The sequence below is a fragment of the Sinocyclocheilus rhinocerous genome, unplaced genomic scaffold, assembly GCF_001515625.1.
Source record: "Sinocyclocheilus rhinocerous isolate Xijiao unplaced genomic scaffold, SAMN03320098_v1.1 scaffold1542, whole genome shotgun sequence".
Taxonomy (NCBI): Eukaryota; Metazoa; Chordata; class Actinopteri; order Cypriniformes; family Cyprinidae; genus Sinocyclocheilus; species Sinocyclocheilus rhinocerous.
This window is the reverse complement of record NW_015666540.1, coordinates 629,775-646,679: the sequence shown is the minus strand read 5'-3', so window position 1 is coordinate 646,679 and position 16,905 is coordinate 629,775. Positions and strand designations below refer to the sequence as shown.

The window sequence follows — 16,905 nt, the reverse complement described above, 5'->3', positions numbered from 1 at the left end:
CAAAAGGATGAATGCATTATGATTTCACATTTCTCATGTTCGATTTTGCACAGGGACACCTTTGTTTCCATGTTTTGGTGTTTTTATTTGTTTCAGGAGACCAAGGAGGTGCCCAGACGTTTGAATTGTGGCAAACATCATGACACGGTCCCCCCCTGGTGTAAATCCCAAGAAGTATTTCATAACTTTTCAAATGTTTTCAAAGTCCATTCTCTAAATGTAATGCTGGTTGAGGCCAATAACTACAGAAAATTTCAAGGAGACAATCCAACATTAATTCTTAATTTAATGATCGTAAAATGTTAGTGGTAGTATGATAGAATATCAGCAATATATGATAACCAATCAATCATTTATTTAGATATGGGATGCAAAAGTTTGGGTATATGCAATTTCTTATTCTTACCATAGTAGAAAGCTGATGAATCTTTTTACTAAATGTAAAGTATTAAGTTTTATATAAATCTTTTAATACAGTCATGTTTTAGGGTTTAAACATGGGTGATCAAGTCCAAAAGGATGAATGCATTATGATTTCACATTTCTCATGTTCGATTTTGCACAGGGACACCTTTGTTTCCATGTTTTGGTGTTTTTATTTGTTTTGGGAGACCAAGGAGGTGCCCAGACGTTTGAATTGTGGGAAGTTTTTTTCTTTTGAAGGAAGTAAATCTGTGTGAATGGTAGTTTATCAGTGTGCTGGATATACAGGGTTAATGTCACCGCCCATACGACATTGTGTCATAGTAATGGAGCACTTGTCTTGTAGATTTTGTCCAAACAATCATGTAGAGATTCATCTGGTCACAAGTGCACAACAAATACGACTATATCAGCAATGCAAGCTCATCATATTACAATTAGTGAACTCCAATCAATTATACAGTATTAAGAGAGGTCAGCTTGCCTTCTGTGGTAACCTGCGATTCACTTTCATCGCTCATTTTTTACGTTTCTGAGAAATCAGCGGCACTTTAAGCTCTAAGATTATGGAAATTGAAGCAGGAAGCATTTTTGATAATTAGACGATGAAACGGCGTGGCACGGGTCTAGATTACAGTTGCGCGTGGGCAGTTTCGGTCGTTCAGAGGGAGGTTTACTGACACGACCAGTTCATATTGCTCCATAATATCTTAAGAACATGTACAGTCTGGGAACCCCCCTTTCATCTTTATTTAGTCAAAGCCCATTCAAAGCATCAAGCAAAGTCACAAATAGGGCTGATTTTCAGTGGTGGATTTTAAAGTTTGTATTTATCGAGCATGAGTCGAAACTGTCACGGTGATTTTTAGTGTGAAATGACTCTGGTTGTTGCTGTGATGCTCTACGTGGGGCTTTGCTTCAGAAATCTATGATTTTGTATTATTATTACGGCTAGCATTATGTTTTCCGAAAGCTCATGCAAATGGTGCTAGTCACTCTTATTTATCGTTCTGTAATATCCAGACATCTCTTCCCCAACCACAGCACATTTCTCTCTCCGAAAGCTTTCTGTATGCAGCTTATTTCCAAGATAGAAACGCTTTTAACACACTGATAGCAAAATACAATATCCTCTCATTCACTATCATAACTGATTTGACAGGAAAGGGGATTTTAAGCACAATTCCGCTGCTCATTTTCAGTTGGCACATATTGTACTATCTACTTCAAAAGGTTATCTGTGACTATTTAACTAGAAAACTCTATCTATGGTGTCACATGCTTGAATGCAGAATACTTTTCTTATTAATAATTGTGAAATCATCAGGTTACAAGTTTCCATTTCAAATGGATTTTAATTAACCATTTTAAACCAGGATTTTTCTATTAAAAAATAAAGAAAGAAGCATAGCTTTCTTAATGTCTCTTGCTCTCTTCCTCTATCCAGCTCTTTAGCTATCTTTTTCTCTCTAGTTTTATTTTTCAACCACATGGCATGATTTCTGTTGGTATGACACTTTTTTTGCTCTAAGTGTTTAAGATCACAAGTTGCAGTGATATTTCATTTTGAAAATGTGAAATTTGTACAATTTTTATCATGCTGGTGTTGACATCTCTTACTCAATAAAACTTGTGTTGCCACATTACATGTCCCTTTTATTCAACATATGTTCGCAGTTACTTTTTTTTATTATTATGTTACATCATTATCTGATTTGCATCAAGGAGGTCTATATGATACCTGGAGTAAAAAAAAATATATGCATTCATCTCAGTGGCAGTTGCCTGGAAGTATGTGACCTGGAGGCTATCATCTTTGCTTATGGGCGTTCATGTCATGTGACTGATCATGCGACAAAGGCAGCAGAGATAGAAAAATTAGACATTACAGTCCATTACAAAATAGCCCTGCAGAAATGATATGTACATCTACAATAAAATAATGAAATACTAAAGATTTTTATGATGCTTGGAAATGTGTTTATTTTGTCAGAATACTCAAATGCTTTACAATTATGATGATAACCTACTAAACCAGTTAGATATCTTGTTAATTCTCTTACCATTGTGTAGCTATGTAGTCTAGCTATAATTAATAGTCATTGATATGGCATACCCTTAATAGAAATTGTATAGAAATAGAAATTAAAAATTACAGCATTGGCATGTATATAGGAGAGTAGATGGTAGGACCTACTACATAACAGGAATGACCCAAATATACTGTATAATTTTGCCCTCTTTTAGTTATAGTTATATAGTAAAATACAAAGGCATACTTTGTATTTTATGTTTTTGTGCTTTTTCAGAAATACAGATCTTTTTAAGTCAATTTGTTGATTTTTTTGTCATGGAGAAAAAATGGAAGTAGTCACTGAAAACGTTTGACACGAACAATTAAAACTAACTACAGTTACTTCTACTTAGAAGTAAATTATAACTACGTTGAAGGCTTGACTCATGAATATTAATTCGAGAGCGTATCGAGACCCCGCAGGACAATCATCAAGCATCTTGACAATGACCTTTTTAATATTCATGAGCTAAGGGGAGCTCCAGGTCTAATAGGTCTACCTGCAGAGAGCTATCTGTTAGGATTCCCATTTGACCTAATGGCAAGAGGGGCTAACTGCCGAATCAGACAGAGCAGACAAATCTTGAACCGCCGGTTGTTTGAACTAATGTGTAGTAGCACAACTTCACAAGCATACAGTACCTCCATAATGAACCCATGTGTAATGCCGTGGACAGCCGCCAGGGTGCGCAGGTTTCCAGCCTATAGTCACATGACACGAACTGAAGATGTCTGCGACGGAGGAGGACACGGAACTCAGAGATCTACTGATCCAAAACTTGGAAAACAGCGGTGTTTTGAATAAAATTAAGGTATTTTCCTGTCTGGTTCGAAACTATTTTTAAGTCTTTATGAGGCTGGAGTAATCTCTGTCTCATATGGGACATATTTTATATTCTAAGCGCAATGTTTGTTAGCATAGCATAGTGATGCTAAAGTTGTTATGGGCAGCAAATGGACAACAGCCACTGGTGTGACAACATTGAGTTATGACACTGCTCTCTTATAAAACCTGTTTTTCCTCATACCACTAAAGATGAGACCTACAGTGTTATTGTTTATCTTGGCTGTATTAAAGCAAAGCATGTTTTCTAGTTAGCAGGTGTTGGTTTATTTTATTTTGGTAAGGTGTTGAACTCACAGGTATTAAGGAAGTCATCTAAAATGATCAGGCCAGAAGTAATCTGGTTTAACCTGTAATATGATCATTGCCATTGATCATATGCCGTAGGCCTATTTGTACATAAAAGTGTTTCTCCGTTGACTCTGCAGTTTCAGTTACATATCTGTGGTTTGAGCTGTTCTGGTCCACTGTATGAGTCTGTTTGGTGCTGTACTGTTATAAATATGACTGAATAAAGGATAAATGAAGTGATGATAGGTCTCTTTTTTTGGGGTTACAGGCAGAGCTACGTGCGGCTGTTTTTCTTGCCCTAGAAGAGCAGGACAAAGTTGAGGTAATTATAAATAGTTTTAATGTATTTTTTAAACAATTCATCATGAATTGTATATTTTGCTGATTAAATGCTGTTATGTTAACTGTATGTTTTTGCATGAGCATTATTTTACTTGTGCAAGATTCAGTGTGTCATCTAGATGTCAACTCTTTTGAATAGAATAAAACACCTCTTGTGAATGAAAACCTCAAAAAGTCCCTCAACACAAAGGATGGTAAGTATGAATTCCATAAAAAGGCCTTTCGTTGTTAGTTTTTTCTGTCTTGTTTTGATGTGATGATGACTTGGGTTGTAATACACTACACGCTTTTTAAAATCTGGAAAGTTTTGAAAACACTAGGCATCATACAATTGCAAACTTGTAAATGGTTATAGAGAAAAACTGGACATCGTACACTAAATGACTCTTTGCTAGGAGGTGCATGAGAAATTACAATATGTGTTCTAAAATCAACTCAAAATATGAAACATGTTAAATATTCTCTGAATGGATGGAATCGTAAAAAATCTGTGCCTATCATACACTACATGATTTTCTGTGAATTTAAATTTTTTTTTTTATCTGATGTTTTGCTTGCATTTGTAAATGTTTGCTTTGGGAAATTATGCATTTTCAGCATGTCTTGCTCTTCTTGCAGGTCGCTTGGTCGCAGGTCTTGTAACTGACTTCCTGCAAGTCTTTAATTTAGACTTCACCCTAGCTGTGTTTCAACCTGAAATTAGTACGGTATGTCAGTCAGTGTTATATAATATACAACGCTGTAAGTGATACACAGTTTGAAGCTGTCATTCAGAAATTCCTGTAAATGTTTTTTGATTGATTGATTGATTGATTTGAATGTGCTTGCAATGCTATGTCCTCTGTGACCTCAAATCTCTTTCATCTGAACTAACGTACCCTACTATGTGTTATTCAGCTCAATGGGCTTGACAGTCGTGAAACTCTGTCTAAAGAGCTTGGTATATCAGAAACAGAGGTGAATAAAAACACCCCTCTCCTGCTAGAGTTGGTGAAGAGGAGCCGGCATAAGGACAAGACCTCCGTTTTCACAGAGGTGATCTTTGATGTTCTGCATCAAATGAATTCGTGTCTTTCAGATAGTATGACTCTTGTCTTTCTTTTCTCAGGGAGATCGGTTGATTGAGAGAACTTTTCCCAAGGTACTTTACCACCACCGCTGGCTGGCTCAGGCCCAGTCCATGTTATCTGTCTAGATATCTCTGTAACCTGATTTTGCACCCACACGTACAGTAAGCACAGGTGGGGTTGATGCACTCTCAGGAACAGCTCCAGTCACAGACTAGTAATAGTGCTAACCCACTTATTTCACTTGTGGTTGGAGAGCACATCTCGGGTTGATTCGTATCACCAGTTTACCCACACATCACAAACCCCAGGCGAATTATTCAGGTCACACAAGGGAAGGATGATGTAAATGAACATCTTTAAGTGGTGCTGCAAAAAAGGTTTTCCTGTTAAGATACTTGTGCAAAACAAGCTTGTCCTACTTCTAGACATTTTGTCTTGTTTTGTGGGCACCTTACGTGCATTTGTTTAATCAAGCCCGTAGCGCTGCATGACTGCTGTCATGTCAGATGAGACTTCAAATGCTGAAGTTTCATAGTTGAACATTGTGATATCCTGTCTTGTTTGTAAGTGCACAAGCTGAGCACACGTGTCTCAAACATGTGATTTATATGACAATTTTGTATTTAAAAAAATAAATATTAAATTAATCAAGGAATTTTAAATAATAAAGGACTTATATAATGATTTTATTTTGAGCGTAATCTGCAATGATTGTAGTAATGTTTGTGAATGGTTTTTAGGAATTGTTGCCCCGTCAAATTGCTGATGCCCGCAAAAAATTTGACAGTCATGACAAGGTAACTTTTTTTATTATTTCTTTTTTATTATTGATTAAATAATAATTAATGCAATATACCATATAATATATAATTGTAAATATTAAAATACTGCTATTTTGAAATTAATATTCATTAGTTATTTTCTTATACTTATTAATTGTATTATTATTTTGGTCATAAATCATTAGAATTATTATATAATAATAAATTGGTAATTAATAACCAAACGATTAGTTAAATATAAAAAAACCTTTGACTAATTTATATCTTTTGATTTGACTTTACAGAACAGAAGTGGTGAGATCAACAGAGAAGCCGTTATTGGCATTTTCGCTGATCTTTTTCCCCAGTTCAGCAGGTTTGTTTCAGCATTGTGGACTTTGAATGCCACGAACTCTAGGAAATGTCTGAATTTACTGGTAACGAAACCCTCATTTATGTAATGACTGAAAGTGTTTACATCTTCCCACATTGTTGGTTTGCTCTTCTATAATCATGTCTGGTTGAGGTTCATGACGCTGTGGTCATGGTCTTTCTCATGACTTGGGAACAGTGTGTATTTCTGCACACAAACCAGAATAAAGGTCTCCTAACCAAAGATCATTTTTAAAGATCAGTTGATTGTGCTTAATGCACTGTAGCTTTAGCCATTTTGGTTGCAGTTACTGTGAATGGCCACATATTTCATTAATATGTTTGTTTTTTATCTGCAAATAAAAAGAAACATGCTGGACAGTTACGTCACTGAGGAATTTAGAGCCAAAGGCAAGGACACACGCAGTAGTAAGTCTCTGTGATCTTGTTTAGTTTTCAATCATTTTAGGGATGCAAATTGTATGTCTGGTAAACTTGTCATTCATTGACAAATAAACTGCAGTAGTTGCTAATAAAATTTTGTCTTCCACTTCTTTTTCATTCTTTCTTAACTTTACGTAGCTGTAGACTTTCAAGACTTCCTGGGAATGTACAAATGCTTTTTCACTCAGTGTCGAAGTGTGGTGAGCAACCTTGAACACATTCTGATTTCTTTTAGCACTCCCTTTTTGTGATTTCAGTAATGAGGCCTGTAATATCGTTTACAGGTTACCAGTGACAGTAGCGATGCACTTTACTCTTCAAGTAAAACTACTGAAGATAAAATCATTTCGTCTTCCGCCAGCAAGGTAAACTGACTTCCTGTCTTTCTTTGTTTGTTTCTCTGTCTCTGCTTATCTTTCTTTCACACACACACTTTCCTCTCACCTTCTGTCAAGATTATAATCTCTGATCATTTTTTGTATATCAGATATGAGTTACTTTTTGTCATGTCTAATAGTCTATATTTCATCTATCTGTATATGTAAAAAAAAAAATTTAAACCACAAAGCCACAGCTGGCTTTTGTTGGCCTGTTTACATGCAAAACTTGCATTATGTTACTAAAAATGTATGTTTTATAGCATGCACAATTTTCATCCGTTCTAATTTCATTTCATCCAGCTCCTTAAATTGACCACCAGAGCATCATTAGTTTTTATGAATAGAAGATATGTGGTGTAGTTTTGGGTAGGTGTGTTTCCTGCGTTTGATTTATCTGCATATCTTATATCGTGGGTTATATCTTAGATGGTGGATGATACACAGTAGTAATTTCATGTAGTCATTGTAGTTTGACTCACAAATGGGGAAGGGGTTTTACCAAAGTGTAGGCAGTAGGTTCCTATGACCTGCACAGAATGTATTGTCCCAGAACAAAATGATTGTTTTAAATTTAGCTGCTTATATTATGCACATACCTATGCCTTCATAAAATTTATAAGAACAGATCATCATTCATTTATAAGAAATATATTTATGAATTATTTGACAGTCATTCACTATATTTATTCCACATACCATACCATTGGGAATTTCAAACATATAATAATTTAAAATTTATGGGAATTTTCATACAACCAAATGATTATTTTAGATGAATATGCTTATATGTACATTTTCTTTTTTTAAGAATTCAAATTTTGTTTATTATGGCCCTCGATGAACAAAACAATTCATTCTTATAGTAATTCCATCTTCCCATGTTTCTCAAAATTACATTAAATTACATTTATTCATCATATTTGTTTTCTACATAATATACCATTAGGAAGGTCAAACAGACAATTTTGATTAAAATTGTCCAAATCTGTATGAAAGTTCTTTGAATAGACATTACTCCATGTATCAGATCACTAAATTTTGCGTGCATTTTTGTTGCATGCAGTAGTTGTTTTTGTGTGTTTGTATTACTATAACAGTTCCTCCCTACGTTGTTTTGCATATGTTTTCATTTTGTTCACTCCATCCATATCCGTGTACGATTTAGTGAGGGTAGCGTGTCATTGTTGTAAAAGGGAAGCTGATGGCTGTATTCTGGTGCTCAGATACCCAGGTATCAAGGATTTGTTAAGCACAGTTCAGCGCAGGAAGAAAAGGCTGACCCAAAGGTAAAGCACACGTGCGTCGGCTCTGATACAGGAGCTTTTGATCAGCTCAACCATGTGGCTTCCTTTATATCTCGTAAATGATTCATAAATGGGTGGTGTCTATACACATTTGGCTGTTATTAGGTTTGTGCTCCTTCCCATTACTGTTATCACATGTGCAAGTGGAAGTTCATGTCCCAAGACAAAATTCCTGGGATGCAAAAAGCGCTTGTATGTGTAACGGTGCTAAACGTAGCCCATGGTTGAATTGGAACCATTTTAGCACTTGATATAGTAAACTGGCTATTGCAGAGCAGATTTAAGCTAATACACAATACAGATGAGATCAGTCTTTTCAAAAAAGATTTAGAGCAAAGATACTGACCAGGCTTCTGCTAATCACCCAGTACTTTTGTGAAAATAAATGAATTAACACTTACTAACACCTTTTTATCAACTAGATTCAGCATGTATCATCTAACCTCTTGTTTTTGGATAGATATATATACTACTTCTGAAACATTTCATCTCAAGTAAAACCTTTCTTTTGAAAATCGTCCTGTAAGTAATAGATCGATTTGTGAGTGGGTTGAATGACGCAGCATTTTTCTGAACGTGGGCCAGTTTCAAAATGGGCTTTTTAACAACCTACTGTTCTTGTAACTTATGTCAGATGTTCTTTGCTTTTAATCTTTTAACCATCTACGAAGGAATTCCCAGATAAATTTTACTTGAGAATGTCATGTTTTAAAACCACTTGGGCCAAAGGGAACTTATTTTTCTTTGATTTGTAGTATGTTCTTGTTCATTATGGCACCTCACTTTCGTACACATAACAGTTCATCTAAAATGGGCAGCTGTTGGTTCCAAGCTGAATCGTACATGCAGTCAGTTTACATGAACATAACAGATTATGCTTATTGTTCATGTTGATTGCATCAGATGAAATATGTCACTTGTGGCCTTGTGATGGTATTAGAGTATGTTGATAATATTGTGACTTTCCCATAGGCCGGAGACAGAAGACCTGGTGAACCACTGGGGTCTCAGAAGAACAGAGGGTCTGTTCAAGTGTCTGAAGGGACAGAGGAGGAATTGGGTGATGGGAAAAACCTTCCCACCCCACTGAGGAGAGCACTGGAGTTTGGCCTGGAGGATGAGGATGAAGGAGACTCGTTCTTTGATGATCCTCTTCCTAAACCTCAGAAGACCTATGGCTGGTAAGAAATCATCAAATATGGTTTCTCTTGTGGACCGTTAACACTGAAAATGTAACAGGAAGTCATTTTTTTGACACAAGTGACAAACTGTTGGTATCGAGGACTAGGAATGTCACTTAAAATAAAATGAAGTAATAAATGAATAGAAAAAAATTAAAAGAATTGTTTAATAAAAAAAAACACAGAAGTGTAAATATATAAATCACTGCCTAAATCGCAAATAACAGTGACAGTGTTTATTTAATTCATGTTTAAAATGTTAGTTAAATGCAACAATAAAATACTACAAAAATTTACATTTATACAAATATTCCCAAGTGTGAATTGTTTAATGACATGTTTTTTTTTTCATTTAAATGCAGAAAGAAAATCATTTAGCAAAGGGATAAAGAAAAGCAATTTGTAAATACTATATATATATATATAAATGAAAATAAAAATGAGAGTTTTAGCACATTTATCACAGTCCTAGTTTGACTTTCATTGTGGCAGCAGATTTCCATTCAGAGCTTTGAAAAAGGACCGTTTCAGTTCCCACATGTTCTACTGAGACTAAAAAAGCAAATAAAAATGAAATCATCTAAACCGCTGGCACCTTTGATTGTAATTTCAGAAGCATAGATCTGGGCTCTTCATGTTTTTGAAGCACATAACTGTTCATTTTTTACTGTTTAAATATGACAGGCATCCACCCTTAAGTCATAGTTATAAATAAAGGCCTTAAATAACTGCTCTAAGATAAAATACAGAAAAGTGCTTTTATTTTTCTGACCTGTAATCTTCTACTTTTCACTGTTATCTCTTAATGCTGCACGTGAAAACAGTGGTTTGTCTTCAGCAGATAAGCCTTATTCAGGGCAGAGGCATTCTGAAAAAAGCTATAGTCAGAAAGAGTAAGTACTTCCTGTTTTCTGAGTGTATTCGCATTTTGCTATGATTTTGACTATGACACATTAAAGGTAGATTTTGGAGCTTTGTTGTATGTTGCACCTTGTCCCTCTTTTGCTTTTTGATCCTACCACTCTCTTTTTCTCCCTCCCTCTTTCTGTAACTGTGTCTGTGCTCTGTATGTGTTTTCCCCCTCGTGAGAAGTCAGCACTGGCAGAGGGAAGGGAGCCTGTCAGGGCGATCCTTATCCCAAATGAGGAGGGGCACTAGCCTCAATGAGTGAGTGTGCATGGAGTGATCACACTGCCATTCAAGCCCACTGCATCCATCTTAACCCATGGGTGCAAAATCAGGCTGTTTACTCCCATTGGGGCTGTTCATGTTCATACAGCAGCAGAATACTGTGGTCATTCCAGTTTTACAGTTAACCACCTTTGCATTCACACACAGTACAGTTATAAACCAGAGTAACAGTTGCATTCAGTAACTGATCTGGCTCCCTTAAATTTTCAAGACTCAGCCACATTTTAGAAAAGGGATGAAATAATGTCACGATTAATAAATTGTCTACCGTATGTCTATGTTCAGTGTTATGAACATAGCCATTTTTCATAATTAATTTCATCACTTTCGTTACAAGTGTTGATTGCAGCTAGGGCTTGACATTGTTCGCACAGACAATATATATTCATTATTTTTCAATTAATTATTTTTATGTATATATAGAATGTTATGAAATAAATATTTCATTTTATCATTATTTTCATTACTATCATTATTTTTTATTGTTTTCACAATCTATTTTTTTAGTTGTTGATTCAATGGATGATAGAAACTGTAATAAAATAATCAACAAAAAATTAAGAATCATAAAAATATCATGACATCCAGTGGTCTGTGAATGTTTGTTAATCTAATGAATAATTGATTTGTTAAATCAAATGACAAATGGTGTGTCTGATTGGTCCAGACGCTACAATAAGCTTTATTTTACAATACCTTAAATAAAAACATCTAACATGAACAACATGAAAAAAAACTACATTCAGTTATGAACTAAATATTTAAAGGGAATAAAAGTTTTTGCACATGAATTAGGCCAATCTGAACAGTTTCCATTACACAGAATGAGAGCTGCTTCGGATGTTGTTATACGTACTATTTTTCGTTTGTGGGCAGAGTTGACATATTTTAGTATGCCATTTATGCATAATCTTTACACATAATTTAACCCACTAAAGGTTTCTAAAGAAAAAAAAAAGGAAAACATCATGAATCATCTGAGTGGGATTGTGACTTTCTGGATCGAAACTGAATCAACTCATGAGGTGCCTAAAGATTGATAAGAATTTTGACACTAATATCTTTTCTCTATAATTTCTGTCGTAGGTTCGTCTAGTTCTAAAGATAAGGGTGTAAAAGAGTTTCCCGTCCCAAATGAGAAAACTGCATCCCCTTTGCTGGGTAGGAACTCCTCAATAATACATTCAATTTTTGACTTGAACCATCAAATCAAACAACTCTACTCACTATCACATTCCTCATTTCTCCTTTTTTTAAAAAATGCTTTGCAGATGATGATCTTTACTATGACGATGACTTCAACAGGTAAAAAATGTGCCCGTCAGATGTTTCAGATGTTATTTTTGCTCAGTCTGAATTCTGATGGTGTTGTCATCTCTCTCTTTTCTCTTCAGTCATCGCTCTGAAAACTCTAAGAGTGAAGTGAGCATCGATGAGGAGATTGAGGAGGTGTCGATAGAGGGGCCTGACATCAGCGATAAGGTATTCTTCAAAAAGGTGTCATTACTTGTGTTGACATTGCGTGTTTCAGAAGGAGTTTAAATGACTGTGGTTCTTGATCATTTTCAGATAAATTATTATTAACCTTGTAAAGAAATGATTGACATTTATAATCCAGTATGAATGCAACATTGATGTGGTTATTCTTAATGTCACTTAATTATGGCCCCACTTTTCAAAAATCTATGTGAAGAGGGACAAATGTCAATAGATTGGCCTCATGGATAAGAATGCATTGTGTAAAAGGCAAGAAGTGAGAGTGGCATGTTTGTTAATTGCAAATATGGGTACTTAAAGAGGCCCAATGAGGCAGTGAGAGGAAGTGACATTAGTACTCATAGTATAACAAAAAATAATAACCTTGACTGTGATTTTGGATCTTATTGACTCTAATCTCATCATTTTATTTGGTTTCTCTTACTCTCTTTTTTCTAGCTTGATGAAACCACTCAGGATGTGAGCGTCTCGCAGATAAGTTTGGGTGCCGACTACATGGAAGATGTTGCTTGACATCTAACTGTCAGTTCCTTATTTTATACTTTATGTATTTATGGATTTAGTTGACAATAAATAATTAATTACAATCTGACTGTTGACTCTTCCTGTTTTTCTTTATTGCCATTTTAAAAAACCGGAAGTACAGAAATGAAAGGATTGCAAATTGTGACTTCTCGATTTAAAATAATACCAGTCGTTGAGTTGTGTAACAGTTTTAATGTCAGTGAAATTGTAGCAGACATCACAGTGAAATTAGTCTTCAAGACTTTTTGAACCATGCATTAAGTGCTCGGTTGGGTATTTCTTTTTGAGGTGTAGCATCAACCGTTTACATGAAACCATAATCTAGACAGTGTATGTGTGTCAGGCAGCTTTGATGGTCTCACACTCACACCTACATGTTCCTATAGAGCTCTCAGTGAAGTGCCGCCTTCTGCTCAGTTCAGATAATTGTCATTCTTATTACGCAGCTGTGCCCTACCCAAGTTGTCTTTCCTGATCAGGAACCAGAAGGAACAGAAACCTCTCACTGCTTTCCATTAGACTTGTTTGTGTAGATACTGGTAAGTTGCTTCATTTTTCCACTTCAGTCACATGTTAAATTTTTAAGTGGAAATGTAAGTCAGTGCCTGTTTGTGTTAATACGTATGTATTTAATTACCCAGTTTGCAGACAAATTATTTATGTTAGTCTTGGTGTGTATATATTTAAATTTGAAGATTTTAGTGTGCAGTATCTGTGATTAAGTGAGACTCTTGCAAACTGATATTGGTCCACTTAAGGTAAAAAAAATTTGCTCAAAACTAATATATATATATAGAGAGAGAGATATAAATACATAGATAGATAAATAGCATCGTCTTTTTTCATAGCAATGAATGAATGTGCATAATTCTATACGCCAGTAACAAGTAAAGACATGAACAAAATAAATAACTCTGTAAAACCTTGTCTGGAAATATTTGTATGTTTCCATTCGCTCCCACCCCCCGTGTGCACGAACCACACTCTCTGTATGTGTTCTTATTGAATTAATAATAGCCTTTATAAAACAACATGTTTTTGTTTGTTTGTTTGTTGTGTTTCATAAATTATTGTTTGGGTGTATGGTAAGCACTTTAAACAAAATTTTTTTTTCCTGAATCCTGATGTTATCAAATGCCTATTTTTCATGCTTGATGCTTGCTATGAAACGTATGAATGCATGGAAAGTAGTAAATAGTTGAGAAATGCAATGCTTTGCTAGACAAACGTCTTCTTCAGGACTAATGGCCAGTAAATAGGTTGTATGCATTCAATCTTGCTGCGTACGTGACCTGATTTTCTGCAGATTTCCTCTTTCTGCAAAGGTAAAATGTCAAACTACAAAGCAACATTTGCACTGAGAGCTTTTTCCTGGTGTGGAGTGAATGATTGGATTTAATCTGTCCTGTAACTCACACTCACAGATTCTTATGAAATATTATAAAGCAGCTGCAAAACGATGGCACCAGCAGGGTGCGAACTACGGGGGAGCTAGAGGGAGCTCGGCTCCCCTTAATAAGACATGGGCTCCCCTGAAAACGTGATTTGTGAAATTTTGGGGGGTCTCAAAAAATATTGACAATGTGTTATTTTGACGTGCAATTTCAGTTTTGTGTAATGTGATCATCGTGGATTATTATGTGTAAAATTGCAAAAATATCATTCATTCATGCATGACGGCGATTTAAAACTAATTCAATAAAGATAACTATAAGCTATTCTTGTCATGAGCATCAAGGTGTGGGGGCGCTGCGGTGCAAATTCCACTCATGTTTAGTACATGTTAACTCAAAGATTCGTAGAAAAAATATAAACGCTGGACTGTGGTCGATTATGTGTTAAGGTAAGGCATGTTATTCGCAATTATGTGTTGTGGCTGGGTTGTTATAGGTCTGCGTGACTCTCGATGTCTTAGGCCTAATTGAACGGAGGAATTATGGTATTCTTCTGTAGCCTGACGACGAGTAACTTTAACCGTTGTTCATGAACTCAAAGACAGCCTGATGCTTTGTTTATAGACTATTTGTGGGTGGCTGTTTGTTGTTTCACCTATCAATTCATGTCGATAAAGTATAATAGGGTAATCCTGTATAGTGATTCATCCTATATAGTGCTTGCATAAAGCAAGTACTGCTTTACTTGTTACTACACTTGTAGCTGTTATGTATCTTTGTAAGTCATTGTAAGGCCACGCGCAAGCGCACCCCACCCCCCCTATAAAAAATAAAACAAGTGGGCTCCCCCAAAGTACACGGTATAGTTCGAACACTGGGCACCAGTGTCTCCTGCATTCTTAGGAAAAATTAAGCATTTCTTTGTTTTTGATATTGTAATATAAATACTTTTTACATTTTAAACCTAATTGTACGTTAGATTTCAGTTAATTGAGCTCTGCCATAAAATTTGGTTTTGACCTATGTTCCTGTTCTTTTTTCTTTCCTTGCAGTCTCAAGGGGAGAAAATGGAGGAATATGATTACATCAATGATAACTACTCTGAAATATTACAAGCTGCGTATGATGAAATGGTGGAGCCGTGTTCGATGGAGCGCAAAGTGAAGATTGAGAACTTCCTCCAGTTATTTGTTCACCCTATCATTTGTTTGGTTGGTTTCATCGGCAACGCTCTCGTGATCGTGACGTACGCTCTCTACAAGCGGACCAAGTCCATGACTGACGTGTATCTGCTGAACGTGGCCATCGCTGACATCCTGTTTGTGGTGGCACTGCCTTTGATTATCTACAGCGAGCAGTATGGGTGGTCCATGGGGAACTTGTCTTGCAAGCTTCTGCGTGGCATCTACAGCGTGAACCTCTACAGCGGCATGCTGCTCCTGGCTTGCATCAGCGGAGATCGCTACCTTGCCATCGTACAGGCCCGCCGGTCCTTCCGGCTGCGTTCAAGCACTCTGCTTTACAGCCACCTGGTCTGCGCGGTCGTCTGGTTGTCGGCCCTGCTCTTGTCCCTTCCTACCTTCATGTTTTATGAGCGTTACCAACCCGGCCCATCTGAATCCAGCATTTGGAACGTTACTGACAGTGAAGACGGGCCATATGTCTGCTTTTTTAAATTTCAGTCAAATGAAACGGCACGTGTGATGAAAACTGTGGTGCCCAGCTCTCAGGTTGCGTTGGGTTTCTTCTTGCCGCTGCTGATCATGGGATTCTGTTACTCCAGCGTCATTGTCACCCTCCTTCAGGCCAAGAACTTTCAGAGACACAAGGCAGTGCGTGTGGTCCTCACTGTGGTCCTTGTGTTTGTGGTCTGCCATATGCCTTATAATATAGCACTGTTGTTTTATACCATCAACATGTTTCAAGAGCAGGAATGCAGCGTTGAGGAGTCCATCGGATTGACCGTGATCATAACGAGAAGCTTGGCGTACCTGCACGCTTGTCTCAATCCCCTGCTGTACGCCTTCATCGGGGTGAATTTCAGAAACCACTTCCGGAAGATCTTACAGGACATCTGGTGCTTGGGGAAGAACTACATGTCAGCGAGACGGTCCTCACGGGCCACCACTGAAATGTACGTTTCCACGCGGCGCTCTATGGATGGCTCGTACAATGAAAATGGCACTTCGTTTACCATGTGAATTAAGGGCAAAGTCCCCAGCATTGTGACTGACAGACTGATTAGCATTGATCAAAGATGAAAAATGAAAATTCAGTCATCAGTTATTCACCTTCATGTTGTTCCAAACTTGTATGACCTTCTCTTATTTTGTCCCACACAATAAAAAAAAAAAAAAAGTCTGACTGGGAAAGAAAGAAAAGGTCTCCCAGTTTGACTGGGACAACATGAGGTTGAGTAAATGATGAATTAATTAAATAAAAAAATTTTTTTTTTTGATTTTGAGAAATTATGCCAATTACAAACCAAAGAGGGGAAATGATTATTCCTTGTCAATGTGCTAGAACAAGCAAAGCGTAAAAAGTCTTCTGTTTATGAATGAATTTTGCAATCAATAGGCACTATATGTAGTACTAATGCAGAACGTTTTTATTTTTCTATATGTACTATTTACCTTTTGTACATAGAATCTTTAACATTGCCTAATGTACCCAAGATATAAACGTTGTAAGTTTTATCTAAATAAATTAGGCAAGATATTGCAACACAATAACAAATAGTGAAGAGTGATGTTCTGAAATGAGATCCAGTGCTGAGAATCAGTGCACCATCTGAGGCTTACCAGGTTTTTTT

At 36.4% G+C, this 16,905-nt stretch overlaps 2 protein-coding genes across 2 annotated transcripts; both read left to right on the top strand.

Moving 5' to 3' along the window:
- Positions 1-3,178: 3,178 nt before the first annotated feature.
- LOC107732627 (FGFR1 oncogene partner-like) lies at positions 3,179-12,794 on the top strand. Its single transcript, XM_016544025.1, has 19 exons — positions 3,179-3,309; positions 3,901-3,954; positions 4,114-4,168; positions 4,593-4,681; positions 4,872-5,009; positions 5,083-5,115; positions 5,785-5,841; positions 6,111-6,181; positions 6,545-6,606; positions 6,760-6,821; positions 6,906-6,986; positions 8,225-8,287; positions 9,278-9,486; positions 10,311-10,379; positions 10,579-10,653; positions 11,741-11,838; positions 11,949-11,982; positions 12,072-12,159; positions 12,613-12,794. Exons 1-19 carry the CDS (start codon positions 3,226-3,228, stop codon positions 12,685-12,687), a joined length of 1,497 nt encoding a protein of 498 aa, XP_016399511.1. The 5' UTR covers positions 3,179-3,225; the 3' UTR covers positions 12,688-12,794.
- Positions 12,795-13,097: 303 nt separating this feature from the next.
- Positions 13,098-16,365, top strand: LOC107732631 (C-C chemokine receptor type 6-like). The gene is made up of 2 exons (XM_016544028.1): positions 13,098-13,238; positions 15,146-16,365. Exon 2 carries the CDS (start codon positions 15,161-15,163, stop codon positions 16,292-16,294), a length of 1,134 nt encoding a protein of 377 aa, XP_016399514.1. The 5' UTR covers positions 13,098-13,238; positions 15,146-15,160; the 3' UTR covers positions 16,295-16,365.
- Positions 16,366-16,905: the final 540 nt, after the last annotated feature.